Below are 15,567 nucleotides of genomic sequence, written 5' to 3' on the forward strand. Positions count from 1 at the left end.
ATTAGGCCACCAGAGTCCCTTGGCTGCTTTTTAAAAGCAGACTTGGGTAATGAAGTCTTTAGGATTTAAATAGTGAGTGTAGTAAAGTATGAAAAGATAAATGTCTAGAGATTAACTGAAACTAACCAACCTCTATCCTTCCCTCCCTCCCTCCCTATTTATCTATGACTTAAAATCTTTGAATTATTGACTTCAGTTGATTAATATAAACCTTTTACACAAACATACACTCAAAATAAAGGTCTTACTCTTTTTTGGGTCAAGAGGGTCACTGAATTTCTTACCTGAGATTCCTGAATCTGGTTTAGCTTTTTCTTTTCTTGCTCCTCTTCTTGCTTTTTCTTTTTCTCCTTCTTCTCTTTCTTTTTGGCTGTTTTTAGTTTTTTCTTGATTTCAAATCTGGTTAAGATATTGTTTGGTTTTTGAATAACAGTGACTATTTGTAAAGTCTTACTTCTATTAGATAGGGAAAATTATGTAAGTTAAAGGGAGTTATTAAACTTTTTGCCATCACTGCACAGAACTATAACCAAATATTTTAATGTATTACATTAAAAAGAAACTTAGAGAAGATGGAAATAGGAAGGAGGAGGGAAAAGGAAATAGGAAAGATCCAACAGGGATCTGGAAGGACAAGGTCATGATGGGCATGGTTCAAAGGGGATTGATTTTATAAAACATAATGAATGAGGATAATTGTATGAAAGAAAGTGTGATACACAATATATATGAACTTTAAAAAAAATATATATATGAACTTTGTATGCAAACCAATGTAAAATTAAAAAACAAAAGAAAACACAAAAAAGCAAATGGAAACAATCATGACATTGCTGTATTACACTTCAGTTTTTCTTGCTAATATACAACTCTCCCTAGACATTTGCATTTTAGAAGAAAACAACTGATTGTGAGATCAACCTAGTAGGTAAAACTAAACTCCAATGGTTGTCTACTAGACACAGGCCAAAGAGAGCCAATGTGACATTTAAGGTCGTCAGGATAAAAGCTATATTTTAAAACATCACTTTCTAGTTTTCTTCATTAGAAAAAATATTACCCTATTCTTTATAAACAAGCGGATAAATATGCTGTTCTCTTATTTAAACACAATCTAGTCTCTCTCCCCGTACCAAAATCAGGTTCTTACAAAGTATTATAAAGTTAAGGAACTTGACAGACTAAAAGACTCTAATAAAATACTTTAAGATGAATGAAATGAATACAGCTAAAGAAGTGCTGAGAGGGAAATTTGTGGGTGTTAATATTTAAAAAGAACAAAGATTTCCAAGGAACTAACCAAGATTGAGTGGAAATCAACTAAACAGAAGAGAGAGATAATTGATGAAACAAAAAGTCAACCCTTAAAAAACACCAAAAGTACTGACATATCCATGCTACACATGGGTGAACGTTGAAAACATGCTAAATGAGAAAAACTAGATATAAAATGCTTCATATTTTATGACTTAATTTATACAAAATGTCCAGAATAGGCAAATCTACAGACTAAGTAAATCAGATATTGCCTAGGATTTGGAGAAGGGACTCATATTTAAAATGAGAAATGAGAGAATCAGTGTTTGAGTCACTTAATCTATCAGAGCTGTAATTTGCTCTTTTTTTTTCTTCTTCTCTGAGTGTAATTTGCTCTTGTACTGTCAAACTTAGGTTTGTTGTTAATTCCAATTTTTACTACATTTGCTTATTTGATCTGTTCTACTTGCATAATGTCCTATTCTGCTACTGAATTACTGTTAAAAGTTCTTATTATTTGAATCTCATCTTTAGAGATTGCATAAATACAGATGCTAATTTATTACCTTAGACATTCAACAACTAAAGTACATAAGGCAAGATGTCTGATTCCAATGAACTTGGGAAGATGCTAGCCTTAAGTGCAAAACCCTCTTAAAAACTAAAACTAAAAAAATAAAACAAAAACCCCAGAAGACTTTAACTAGTATCAAATTCTCATTAAAGGAGATGCAGAAGACCACTAAACGTGAAGGGCATATGAACGGAGATTAAATATTGATTTACATAATGCTTCTGCTGGGATTTTGAAAGTAATGAATATTGAAAAGTGAAACAAATACTAACTTACTGTCTTTTGGCTGTTATCTGGTATCAGCTTAATGTAAATCCTTTACTAATTCATTGTATGATCATGTATATGGTAAACTTACCTTTCAGGAAAAAAAAAAGAATTTGAGTTCTGTTCTACATTTTTCTCCCTTTAGAGTAGGACCTGCATACCATGACTGTGATCTGATCAGAATGGTTGATATTACTCCCAGGATAGATGAGGCTGTGGTTTATACACTGGTCCAGTGTTCTTTCCACTCTAACTACCTTCATTAAGAGGACGTAGCTTTTCCTGAAAACCATCTATTTTAAAACTTGACACAGAAATGCTTTTCTAGTCTTATAGACTAGTTTCTCCTCTCAGTCTATTTGTTTAATTTTCTTTTGCTCTGGATGAGAAGACTAGTTTTGTTTTTTTTCTTTTTAGAAAACTAGTTCTAAACGTTAACTTTGTAAATGAATTTAGAATGGAGAGCTTGAAAATTTAAAGTCAATTTAAAAAAGCAAAGCAGCAAAGCACTAGTAGTTGAGTTCATTTTTATATTATTTGATATGCTTACTTTTTTTTTAAGGTGAAAGAAATGATAGATCAGAACAGATACATCTCAGAGAATGTCTCTGAGATAGGTCAATCCCTGGAAATTAACAAATGGAAAAAGATTGTGCTTACATATTACTTAAAAAAATTAATGAATTCAGATTAGAAATGAAGACATTAGGTAAATTTGTTGTCAGGGACCTTGCCAAGGCTACTGAGAAGGAATGATGTCAATCTAGAGACTAAGGTGTGCCTCAGTCTTTGCAATTAGTTGCGGTGCATCAGAGAGCTGGACAATGATTAAGGATGACAGAAGTATTGATGCCTTTGAGTTATGGTGCTGGAGAAGAGTCTTGAACATACCAAGGACTGACAAGAAAACAAACAGGTGTGTCTTGGAGAGAGTGAAACAAAGTTTTTCCATGGAGGGTACGATTTTGAAGCTCTGTCTCACATACTTTTTGGGCATGTGGCCAGGAAGGACCTATTTTTGGAGAAGAACATCATGCCTAGAGGGTGGAGGGTTAGCACAAGAGAGGAAGTCAAGTCACTGGATAAGATGGATTGATACAGTTAACTAGGGCAATTGGATGAGTGTGTCAGTCAGTGAGACTGGCTCAGGACAGGGCAGGCTTCAGAGCTGTTGTACATAGGATTACTATGAGTCACAGGCGACTTGAAGGCACATAACAACAGCCTTTTGCTCAACGAAAACCAAATCATGTACCAATCTTTATCTGAAGGGATAAACAAAATCTCTTCACTTACCAACCTAATATAAGCTCACCAGCCACTGTGAGGGAGAAAGATGATACAGTCTTCTACAAATATTTAGGGCCTTTGAATCCCTACAGGACAGCTCTATAGAGTTGCTATCAGTCAGGATCAACTCTATCAGCAGTAGGTTTAGTTTATTTTGGGGTTATGATTCCTTAAAATGCTACATGTTGAGCATCTACTTTAAAATATATAAAATAATAGGAAATATTAGGCAGGAGAGAATGTTGCCCCACAGTGTATAGGGTCAGATGGTCCTCAGTTTGCCAATAAGTTCTTACCACTTTACCAGCTAAATGACCTCAGGCAGGATGCTTCGTTCACTCACTGAACAAACATTCAGTGTTATGTGTTAGACACTGAGAAGTCAGAAACAGAGCAGTGAACAAAACAGACCAAGTCTTTGCTTTCATGGAGTATACCCCTACTTAATGATCTGAAGTCTAAAGTCTCACCTTTCTAAATTCATAAAACCAATTTCAAAGGATGTTAAGAAGATTAAGACAGTGCCTATAAATAATTTCTCATGGATACTTTGTGAATAATGTATATTAGCAAAGTCAAAGGTATTGAGTAAACAATAAATGTGTTCACTTTAATACATGCTTTGCATTATGTTAATCTTATCTGTAAGTTTGAGTTTCTATATAAAAGCCAGATACTAATGAAAGGGGGATGTCCAAAGGATAGAAGGGAAAAGATAAGTTGCAGTATCACCAAAATTTTACCTTCTTTTCAACACCTCCCTCTTTTCTATGCGGTTGAACAGTTCCTGCTCTCTCTCCTTCTCTGTCATTTGTTCCAGGCGGGCCCTGTCTTCCTCATCACCCATTAGGTCCTCTCCATAGCCATCATGGAATTCCTCATCTTCGGAGGAAGAGTCTGAATCTGAGCTGGAGGAGGAGCTATTGCTGTCAGAATCTGATACTTCACCTGCAACAGAGGACCAAATACAAGATTAGACTATGTTGCAGAAAAATGAGGATATACGTGACCCCTCAAAGTAATCACTCTTCCAAGTGAAGTGGTACATTGCCATCTCAACTCCTCTGGGGTTTGTTTTCAGTAAATGCAAATAAAAGTTTAGGCTAGAACAAGAAACAAGCTTGTTCTTTATAGTTTAACTTCTTATTATGAAAAAAGTTTAGACTTACAGAAAAAAGTTATAAGAATATTTTTATGCTTATGTATTCTTTATTTAGATTTACTTATTGTTAATACTGTAAATGATTTCTATATAAATAAAAATTATGTATAAGTTATTTAACCAAACAAAAATTTACTGAATCTTTATCCTAAAAACATGCTAGCATTACTAATCATATAATTACAGAAAATATAACAATAATTACAGGAAATATAACATCAATGCAAAGCCATTACCTAATTCACGTTGTAATTTTACAGTTTCTCCAGTATTGTGTTTATAGGCCTTTCCCCCCAGCCCAATATCCAAAGGAGGAGCCAATAAGGATCATGCATTGCATTTAGTTACCTTGTCTAGTATACTTTTTTTAAAAAATTTATTTTATTTCATCATTTTTTGTGTGTACCGTCAAATCAGATCTGACTGGTACAGGAGGAGATTGTTCCTCATTCTCCAGCAGAGCATCTGGTGGATTTGAACTGTGCACCTCTGAGACTGTAGTTGCAGCTTCTTGCCACTAGGCCACCAGAGCTCGTCGTCTAGTATACTTTTATGTGAAGCCTTTTTCTTTCATTTTCACAAAATCCTTAAAGCATATAGGCCTACTGTTTTATTGAACAGCATTGTCCCACAGAATTTTCTGTGGTGATGATGAAAATACCATCAGATCTGTCCAATAAAAGAGTTACCAACCACATGTGGCTAAACTCCTGAAATGTGGGCAGTGCAAATGATGAACTGAATTCTTAATTTTATTTCACTTTTATTAATTTACCTTTAAATAGCCATAGTAATAAAATATCTCCCAATTTGGGTTGGTCAGTTTATCATGGAATTATTCAGATCATGCATTTTTAGCAAGAATATTACATAAGTGATCGTGTCCTTTTAAAAGCTATCACACTGGGAAACATTTGAACACTTATTATGGAGTATTGACTAAGAACCTCTCATTTGCCTTCTCAGCATTATTCACACTCCTACGACTGTCAGCCAGGATGTTCATATGCACCATAATGGTGACAAAGAAAGATGATTAAAAGAGAAATGATGATTATTGAAGAGTAAGTCATTGCTAGCGTGTTGAAAAACAGATAATTTTCCTAACACTATCATTTTTCCTGTATTTACAGATATACCAGGAAATACTGCAGGTTTCATTCCAGACGACAAATTTACAATGAGTCATAATTTTTTTTGGTCTCCAACTACACATAATAGTTGTTTATAATATACTGTAGTTTACTAAGTGTGTAATGGCATTATAATAAATTTTGTACTATTGTGAGGTAAACTTTGTACTATTGTGAGGATTACCAAAATGTGACAGAGACATGAAGTGAGCACATTTAAAAAAAAAATAGTGTCAAAAGACTTAAATGATGAAAGGTTGCCAGAAACTTTCAATATGTAAAACATGTCATGTCTGTGAAACACAAAAAAACACAGTATTCCCGTCTTGCTGCATGTCGCTGAATGAAAACCGACTCAAAGCTGATCTTCAGTGAGATTTTCAGAGGCAGTAAATTGCATGGAAGGAGATTCCCCACACATCTTCCTCAGAGCAGCTGGTATATTTGAACAATGTGTCTTTGAAATCAGAATACAGCTTTTTACCACTAGGCTATCAGAGCTATTGGTAGGCACTAAATACCACCCAATGTTTTAATGTGTCATTAAACTTTAGGCTTTTGAATTCCCAATGACTTTGGATCACAACAGAACAAAGCATAATACTAAAAAAGGCAGTATATATTATTTTTTTAAAATGAGTCTTAAGCAGTAATTATTAAGAACTGTGTTTGCCTGAATTTGGGCTACCATTCACAGAGACATACTTAAAACCAGGTTTGGCCAATTTTACACAAGTCAATTTGTAATAAATGTTGTTATAATTTAACAAAAGACTCTGGTATAGGTCTTTTTAAAAAAACACCCAAAATATTTTCTATTGAGTTTCTTTTTTGGCTCAAGAATTCTCTTCCTTAGTAACACTTCATATAATCAAGAGACTTTAATACAAGACTTCTCACAAGTGTCACTGCTGTGTTTCAAGGGTCTCATTGATTCTTCAAAACCACATGCATTTTTCTAGCTAAATTCAGACTCTGAAAAGATTCAGGACCATGAAAAGTTACAGACTACGGTTCTAAAGGTAGAAGCCATTCTATAATGCTGGCAAACTTGTCTGCCTACTTCTGATTTTGTATTTTCAATTTGACAAGTGTGGAAATTCAGTACCCAGGTATGGACTACCCCAGCTTACCTTCCTCGGGGGCTGAGCTCTCGGCTGAGCTGTCTTTGTCAGAACTGCCTGAAGAGGCAGTTTTGTTGGCCTGTTTCTTCATGGTTCCTTTCTTTTCTATTTTTCTGGCTTTTCCTTTTTTCTTATTTTTATTGCTTCCAAATGTCCACTAGCAGAGGAAAAGGGAAAAAAAAAGAAATTAGAATAAGAGTAGGAATTTAAGTTGGAAGATAAAAGAGTTAAAAGCTTCTAAAGTATACCAAGTTAGTATTTTAAGAATTTTTAATGGCTTTGAATTAAAAATAAAATAACGTTACATGGAGAATGCAGTAGTTTTGAGAGCTTGGTTAAAATTTCATTAACTTTGAACTTCTTATTCTGTAATTTTTTTAGCAAACATAAAAAATTATATATTTGTATTTCTAATAGAAAAACACAGGTTATCAATTTTATGACAAGTCAAATGACTTAATGAAAACCCAGCTAGTAGAGCAGTTTCTAATATTTTCCACGGCAAAAGTACTGTTTGGTGTGTCTGGATTCAGTACATAGATAATACAGTTTCAACTCTGGAGTGCTTGTCAGCAGGAAGATGGGTATTTCCAGGAGGAAAATGTAGAAAAGCACAGGAAAAGGCTCCTCTACTGATGGCATAGATAGTGGCAAGGTATGAACTCTCCAGGAGGAGAAAGATACATCATTACATGTAAATATATGTTTATACACACACACAAAAATACACACACATTTTTTAAACTGTGAATGCATTATACTACAATATGACATATATACAGGACCATAAAGAAGAGTACCTATATGCGTAAATCTAAGAAATCTGCAATTTCCATGATCAGTGTAAGAACAACAGGCAGATACAGTGAAAAGTCCAAGATCAAAAAAAGTAACTTTCCTCAATCATTAAGGCATAAAAAACCATACCATTTCACTGAGGTTTATTTTTTGTTTCCTTTTTTTTTTTAGGATTGAGGACTATTTTATAACATTAAGTTACACTCCTTTACTATTTCAATTTGTTAATTTGGGAAAATAATTTTACGTGAAAAATACTTTATTTTAGAATTTTATTGTATATACTACACAGAACAGGGAACACTGGTGGCTTAATGATAAAGAGCTGTGCTGCCCACGTAAAAGCACATGCTTCGAATCCACTAACTGCTCTGTGTGGGAGAAAGATGAACGTGCTTCTGGGCAATTTACTACCTCTGAAAACCTGTTAACCAGTCAGCTATGAGTAAATTTTTATTCAAGGGTACATAACAACAGCTTCCATATATCACTTTTTTTTTTTTTTTTTTTATTATTTTGTGTGCGTGTACCGTCAAATCAGATCTGACTGGTACAGGAGGATATTGCGCCTCCTTCTCCGGCAGAGCATCTGGTGGATTCGAACCGTGTTTCTCTGGGATTGCAGTGCAGCTTCTTGCCACTAGGCCACCAGAGCTCCCCTCATATATCACTTTTGTGTTCAATTCTCTTACTCTGTAATATAAGAAAACTCTTATTCATTGCCATTACGTTGAACGGGACTCTAACAATCTCCAGAGTAGAACTGCCCTATAGGGTTTCCAAAGCCGCAATCATGAAAACCAATTGGCACATTTTTCTTGAGGCCTGGTCAGTTCAAACCACTGGATTTTCAGTTAGTGACCAAAGGCTTAACCACTGTACCGCTATGGCTTGGTGAGAAAGCCTCAGGTTATAAAACATCAGACAGACATTCTTGCACTTTTCCCATTCTCATAACAAATATTTCCACATTACTCCATGTGTAAAAACTGCATCCTAAGTAATGTGCTCTTTCTCCTCATTTCTGCTATGGCTTTTGTGTTTTTATTACTAGTCTTTTAGCAATTTGCTTGTTAAAGCAACAGTTCTTTTTTTTTTTCTATATTTAATTTTCATAAACATTTACAGAGATTTTGGGTTTCCATTCATTCATTGTTGCACTATTCTCTCTACCCTTCTCCCAGTTTGTTCTTAAAGCAACAGTTCTGTTAGATGGAACCTACTTGCACCAGAACTACATTGGACTTTTTCAAATGTGTCTGCCTCCCAAATTTTCTTGCCTCCTTTGAAGTTTATGGTCATTAATGAGTCACCAGTACAAGTAGAAAGAAGTATGTTGACCTTGAAGAGTTAGTTGCTAGAACAGAAAACTAGTCAAAAGCAACTGAGTTAATAGCTGATATGTTACAAGGAAATACTGTGCACTGATTTTGGAGTAATAAGATATCCCTACATAATTTTCTTTCCCTAACAAGTTCTTAGCTATATGCCTCACTTCGAGGAAAGAGACTCAAATATGTGTCTGTTTCACAGTCAAGCCCTTCTCCACTTACCTCATCATCACTGTCGGATGTCTCAGAGTCTGAGGAGGCTGCAGGCTGACTCACAGGTGGCTCCTTCTCTTCCGAGTCACTGCGCTTCCGTTTTGCCAAGGACAAGAGCTCCTAACAGTGTAAAAATAGTCATATCAGATTTGTTCAAGAGAAATAATACAAAAACCCCCACTCTGTCTCTCTTCTACATCTTTCTGTTCTCAAACAGTGGGCACCACAAGGGAAGTTTTAGTATGTAGTAAACAGGTTGTCAATATTCCAAAAGAAATGTTTTCTAAATTTGCCTCCTCTTTTAATGGAAAATATATGTCTAAAATAGAATAGTGACTGATAATGGTAAACTGAACCAGAGTTACTTCTCCATCTGACACCATTTTTTCTCCAAAGTATAAAATTATTCTCAAGGACTGATGAGAATGACTATTCTAACAGGTATTAGCTACGATACTCTCAATATCCTCCTTAAGTATAATTATCATGATAATTTGCAGGCTGTTTATAGAGTATAATGTCTTTTTTGACAAACTACAGATTTTTAATGTCCTTTCCTTTATATTTTGATTGTTTAAACTAGAAAAAGAAATTGGATTATCGCTGCTCTTTAATCCAGGAGGCAACAATAAGCAGTAGGTGTGCAAGCCACTATATTAGAAGCCTAATTTTGACAACTTCAATATTCCATTCACTCCTTTTGTCTTGTCCTGGTGATTTATGTGAGGTAGATGGTAGGGAAAGGGTGTTGGGGGCTTCATAAGAGCTGTGACTACAACCTGAATTTGTTCTGTCTTAGTTTACTCTCCTCTTTACTACCCTCCAATTCCACAGGTCCATAAAAAAGACAACAAACAGATACTTGCTCTCTAATAACAACGGTAATCTAGAATTATCCAATACTCCCTAGATGCTAAGAGCTTTGCTAAGTATATGATGTTTAATATTAAAAGGAAATTTATAAGGTAGGTATTGTTTTCTCATTTTAAAGATTCAGAAACTGATGTACAGGGAAACTCAGTAACTCACACAAGGTAATCCAGTACATAGTAGAGCCAGGATTCCAACTTGGGCACTTAGAATTCTGGTTCCTATTTCTGTCAAGGTTTGATAGTATAAAACATTGATTGTGCCTCTATGTCAAGAAAGAGTAAATACAATTGACATGAGCAGTATTCGTCCTTGATAATAGTGGTATCATGCAATTGCAGGTCGAAGGTCAAAACAAATTTTAAGATAATAACGTACATAGGGTTGTTATTTTTCACAGGCAACTCAATGGCACATAACAACAATAACATATTATGACAGGTTTCGAAGTAGGAGTGGAATCCATTTTCTAAATAACATTCCTCCAGAAAGTCTACGAACTTTGATAAATGTCAAAACTCGATAGTTGTAGAAGGGCTTCAGGCCTTTCGTTCATGGGGTCGCTATGAGTCGTGCTCAAAGGCAATCAACAACAATAACAAAAACAACAGACTGTTAAAAAGATCTGTTTTCAGCCAAGACACCTGAAGAAATATTCAAAATCACTGGCAATAACAAAGATGCAAATCAAAACCACAATGAGATACTATTCACTCTAGTAGCAGTAGCAAAGTTTAACAGGACAGCAAGTAATAAATGTTGGAGAGGATGTGGCAAGATAGGAATGCTTATACATTATTAGTGGGACTGTAAAATGGTAAACCACTCTGGAAGGGGGGGAAGCTCTGGTGGCCTAGTGGCAAGAAGCTGCACTGCAATCCCAGAGATACGTGGTTCCAATTCACCAGATGCTCTGCCAGAGCAGGGGCCATCTCCTCCTGTACCAGTCAGATGATGGTACACACACGCAGAAAATAATAATAATAATAATAATAATAATAATAACAACAACAACAACAAAATAACAAAATAACAACAACAACAACAATAAAAACAAAACAAAACAAAATTTAAAAAAAAAAAAACCTGACCAGGGGAGCTCTGGTGGCCTAGTGGTAAGAAGTTGCACTGCAAGCCCAGAGGCACACAGTTCTAATCCATCAGATGCTCTGCTGGGAAAGAGCGACAATTTCCTTCTGTGTCAGTCAGATCCGATGTGACGGTACACACACACACACACACACACACGCAAATAATAAAATAAAAATAAAATTTAAAACAAAAACAAGCAAACAAAAAAACAAAAAAAAAACAACTGACCATAGAAATTCTGTTGTTGTCGTTATGTGCCATCGAGTCGTTTGCAACTCATAGTGACCCTATGTACAAGAGCCCTAAACGCCGTTCTATCCTGTGCCAATCTCGCCATCACAAACACATTCATTCCCACCGCTCCAGTCACAGAATTGATCCATCTCATCGAAGGTCTTCCTCTCCTTCGCCACCCCTCCACTCTGCCAAACATGATGTCCCTCTCCAAGGACCAATCCCTCCTTGCAACATGCCCAAAGTATGTCAGAAGAAGCTTCAGAAGACTCAGCTATTCCACTGCTTGGAATATACCCCAAAAGAATAACTGAGGCAAAAACAGAGAACTGTACACCAATGTTCATAGCAGCATTATTCACCATTCCAAGAACATGAAACAGCACAGATGCCCAACTACAACTGAAAAGATTGAGAAATTATGGTAGATTCACATGAAGAAATACTTAGCAGAATGCAAAAGCAATGGCTTTATAAATTACTACCCTAACTTGGAAGGGACCGGAGAGCATTATGTTAAGTAAACTAACTCAGACCCATAAGGACAAACATTATTGTAGAACGTGTATAAGGATCCAAGGGGGAGAGGGCAGTGTACAGGGGTGAAGATGGATAGGAATAATCATAGGGTCACACAATTTGATGCGTGGAGGGAGGGATGAGTAAAGGAAAAGAGAAAGATCTGGTGAAAAACAATGTGTGTGAACTTTGTAAGTAAACCAATATAAAATAAAAATTTCATTTTAAAAAATAATTCTGTTTTCTTCTTCTAGCCTCTTTCTATTTTAGGAATATACTTTCCATAGCGAGAACAAGAAAATGACCTTCTCAGATTAACAGATGACATACTAGTTCTCTTCTCCATAAGCAGTAATGAAATGTTACTCTTCTCATTTCATTAGAGATTGATTAGCACACTAACTTTCTGGAAAGGCTAAAGATCGTGAGAACATTCTACTCTTTCATACCAAAAAGGCAACTCCTACAAATCAAACACAAATTATTACAATACTTGACTGTTAGGACTATTTTCAGAATTGAGGTATAATTTATATACACTAAATTTTATCCTTAGTGTACTGTTCTATGACTTTGCAAAAAAACATAGTTATTTTATCATGGGTAAGAAACTGCACTGCCAACCCAAAAGCAGACAGTTCAAATACACCAGCTGTTCTGCAGGAGAAAGATGGATTATCTCCTTTCATGTGATTTGTAGCCTCTGAAAAGCAGCTGGAGTGTCAGCTCTGATCAGTACTGGCATGATGGCAATGAGAGTGAGAGAGACCATAAGATAAAAAACCATACTATAATCTCTCCAAAATTCCATTAATGCTCCTCAAATCCTTCCCTCAGCCTCTGGCAATCCCGGCTCTGTTTTCTGTCCTTATCGTTTTGCTTAATGTACAATGTTAAAAAAATAGAATCATAGCCTTTAGTCTGACTTCTCTGGCTAAGGATAATTTATCTCTACATCAGCAGTTTGTATCTTTTTATCTTTACACAGTATTACAATGCATGGATGTACCAAGAAGAGAGGAAGACCCTCAATCAGACTGACTGACACAGTGATTACAGCAATGGACTCAAGTGTGTCAGATGAGTAGGATAGCACAGGGTTCAGATGGCAGGGCTCAAATCTGTTCTTAAGAGGGCTGCTATGAGTTGTAATCGACAACATCTAACAACAAGTGGAAAGATAAGAGCTTTTTCCATCTTTGGATAATTACACATTCACAGACAAATTTTTTAGTTTATTTTATTAAGATTTTACTACCTTGAAGTGGATATGTTGGGTGTTATGGTGACATGTCTATGGTCTTTTATTTCTTTTTTCCCTTCCTTCTATTTATAGTGGGTTTTTAAAAATAATGAAAATTTTAATTTTATACTGCTTTACTAACAATATTATTTTTATTTTATACTGCTTTACTTACAAAGTTCATATACATTGTTTTCAAACCATATCTTTCTCATATCCTTTCTTTGAGGCCTTTGATTTCTTTACCATTACATCCCCCTCAACCACAACAGAGCAAACTTATAAAGACCAACTTGCCCTCCATCACATTTTCACTCATGCCAGAATTTTTAAAGGATTTAACTAAAAGTCTTTGGTTAAATGTTATATATTTTTGCAGTTTACAGTCACTTTTGTGTATAAACAAAACTATTGCCAGCCTCCCCCAACACCTGCCATCCCAAAGAAGAAAGACTTCTAGCAAGTAATTTCTTCCCTTCTCTGACTTCTCAAGATTTACAAATGCATTCTATGCTTGTTTTTTTTAATTTTTAATTTTTTTTATTTTATTATTTGTGTGTGTGCGTGTACTGTCAAATCAGATCTGACTGGTACAGGAGGAGACTGTCCCTCCTTCCCCAGCAGAGCATCTGGTGGATTTGAACCGTGCGCCTCTGGGATTGCAGTGCAGCTTCTTGCCACTAGGCCACCAGAGCTCCCCTGCATTCTATGCTTGTTTTAACACCAACGTATTATAACAAATATTTGAACATGTTTCTTCTTTTTTGAGAGTGTTTCATCATATCAGTTTTCTGTAAACATAATTATGTATACTGGATGCCTATTAAAAGGTTTAGAGCAGGAGTGGCATCCACTTCCTAAACAACATACCTCCAGAAATTACGAACTTTGATAAATGTAGATAGTTGTAGAGGGGATTCAGGCCTTTTGTTCACAGGGTCACTATGAGTCATGCTCAACTCAAAGGCAATTAACAACAACAACAAAAATATTAAAAGGTAGTATAATAAAAAAATGGTTAAGATGTTACTGTGTTTGCCTTAAAAAGTTTCTACACTGGTGTAACCACTGTGGAAGGTGGTGTGGCGCTTTCTCAAAAAGTTGCAAATAGAGATACCATTTGACCCAGCAATTCCATTACTGGGAGTATACCCCACAGAGACCAGAACTGACATCCATGCAGATACATGCATACCCATGTTTATCGTGGCTTTGTTCACAATAACAAAGAGCTGGAAACAACCTAAGTGCCCATCAACAAATGAATGGATAGAGAAGCTGTGGTATATTCACACATGGAATACTAAGCTGCATTGAAAAACAAGGAACTCATGCAATATTATTCAAAATGGGTGACCCTGGTGGACATTATGCTGAGTGAAGTATCCCAGTCACAAAAAGACAAATACTACATGGTGCCACTGTTGTAAAACAGGACTGACATCAGGGTTGGGGTGAGACTGAGAAAGATGGGTTTAATAATATTACTGCATTGAATCAGATGAGGGAGAAAACTGTTTAAAAGGGATATGTGATTAGATATTTTGGCCATGACAGGAGTCCAGAGCAAAGGCTGCATAGTGGAATGGACCTGGGGGAAGGGACTGTAAAACAATGAAACAATTTTTCTTTTATTTTTCCAAGAGGGTAGTGTACTGGGGGGAGGATTGGGAGGGGAGAGATGTACAGCAATTAATGAATAGAAATCCAAAGTCTCTGTAAATTTTCATTGAAATTAATAATAAATTAAAAAAAGGAAGAAAAAAAAGTTTCTACACAAAAACCTAACAATTGGCTCTCCTTTATCACACTACTCTATGTGACAAGCACAGTCCTTTTCTTTTCCTTCTATACTAAACTACTGCTATGTAATAACAATAGCATCAAAATAGTATTTTAGTGCTCACTTTGACAGCATATATACTTAAACTGGAACAATACAAGGAAGATTAGCATGGCCCCTGCTCAAGGATAACACACAAATCCGTGAAGTGTTCCTTTTTTCTTTTTTAATAATTTTAATGAACATTTACAGAGAATTTGGATTTCCATTCATTCATTGCTGCACTTCTCTATGCGCCCAGCCCTCTTCCCCCGCCCCCCAGTTCGCTTCTCTCTTTCAAAAGTTAAAGAAAGACTCCCTCCCTGGTACACAATCCCCCTGCACCCCTCCCACCGCCAAGTACATTCCACTATGCAACCTTAATTGTGGACTCTTGTGATAACCATAATACCCTATCATACATCGCTTTTAAATTATTCAGTCCCTCATCTGTTTCAGTGCAGTATATACAATTTATCCAGTTTTTCTCAGTCTTAGCCCCACCCTGATATCAGTTTCCTTTTACAGCAGTGACACCATGCAATATTTGTCCTTTTGTGACTGAGATATTTCATTCAGCATAATGTCCTCCAGGCTCACCCATTTTGAATAATATTGAATTAATTCCTTGTTTTTCA

The 15,567-nt window shown here is 35.7% G+C and overlaps 1 protein-coding gene across 1 annotated transcript in view; it reads right to left on the reverse strand.

Moving 5' to 3' along the window:
* Positions 1-15,567, reverse strand: part of RTF1 (Rtf1, Paf1/RNA polymerase II complex component, homolog (S. cerevisiae)) — a 41,132-nt gene that overhangs the window by 12,225 nt on the left and 13,340 nt on the right. The window contains exons 2-5 of the mRNA XM_006882994.1: positions 9,159-9,269; positions 6,817-6,964; positions 4,132-4,336; positions 285-399 (exon numbers count right to left, since the gene is read on the reverse strand). Of these exons, the coding sequence (XP_006883056.1) occupies positions 285-399; positions 4,132-4,336; positions 6,817-6,964; positions 9,159-9,269 (579 nt within the window). The remainder of the gene's footprint in view (positions 1-284; positions 400-4,131; positions 4,337-6,816; positions 6,965-9,158; positions 9,270-15,567) is intronic.

Source organism: Elephantulus edwardii, unplaced genomic scaffold (assembly GCF_000299155.1).
Source record: "Elephantulus edwardii isolate Elephantulus edwardi_28Jun2011 unplaced genomic scaffold, EleEdw1.0 scaffold00026, whole genome shotgun sequence".
NCBI classification, from domain to species: Eukaryota; Metazoa; Chordata; class Mammalia; order Macroscelidea; family Macroscelididae; genus Elephantulus; species Elephantulus edwardii.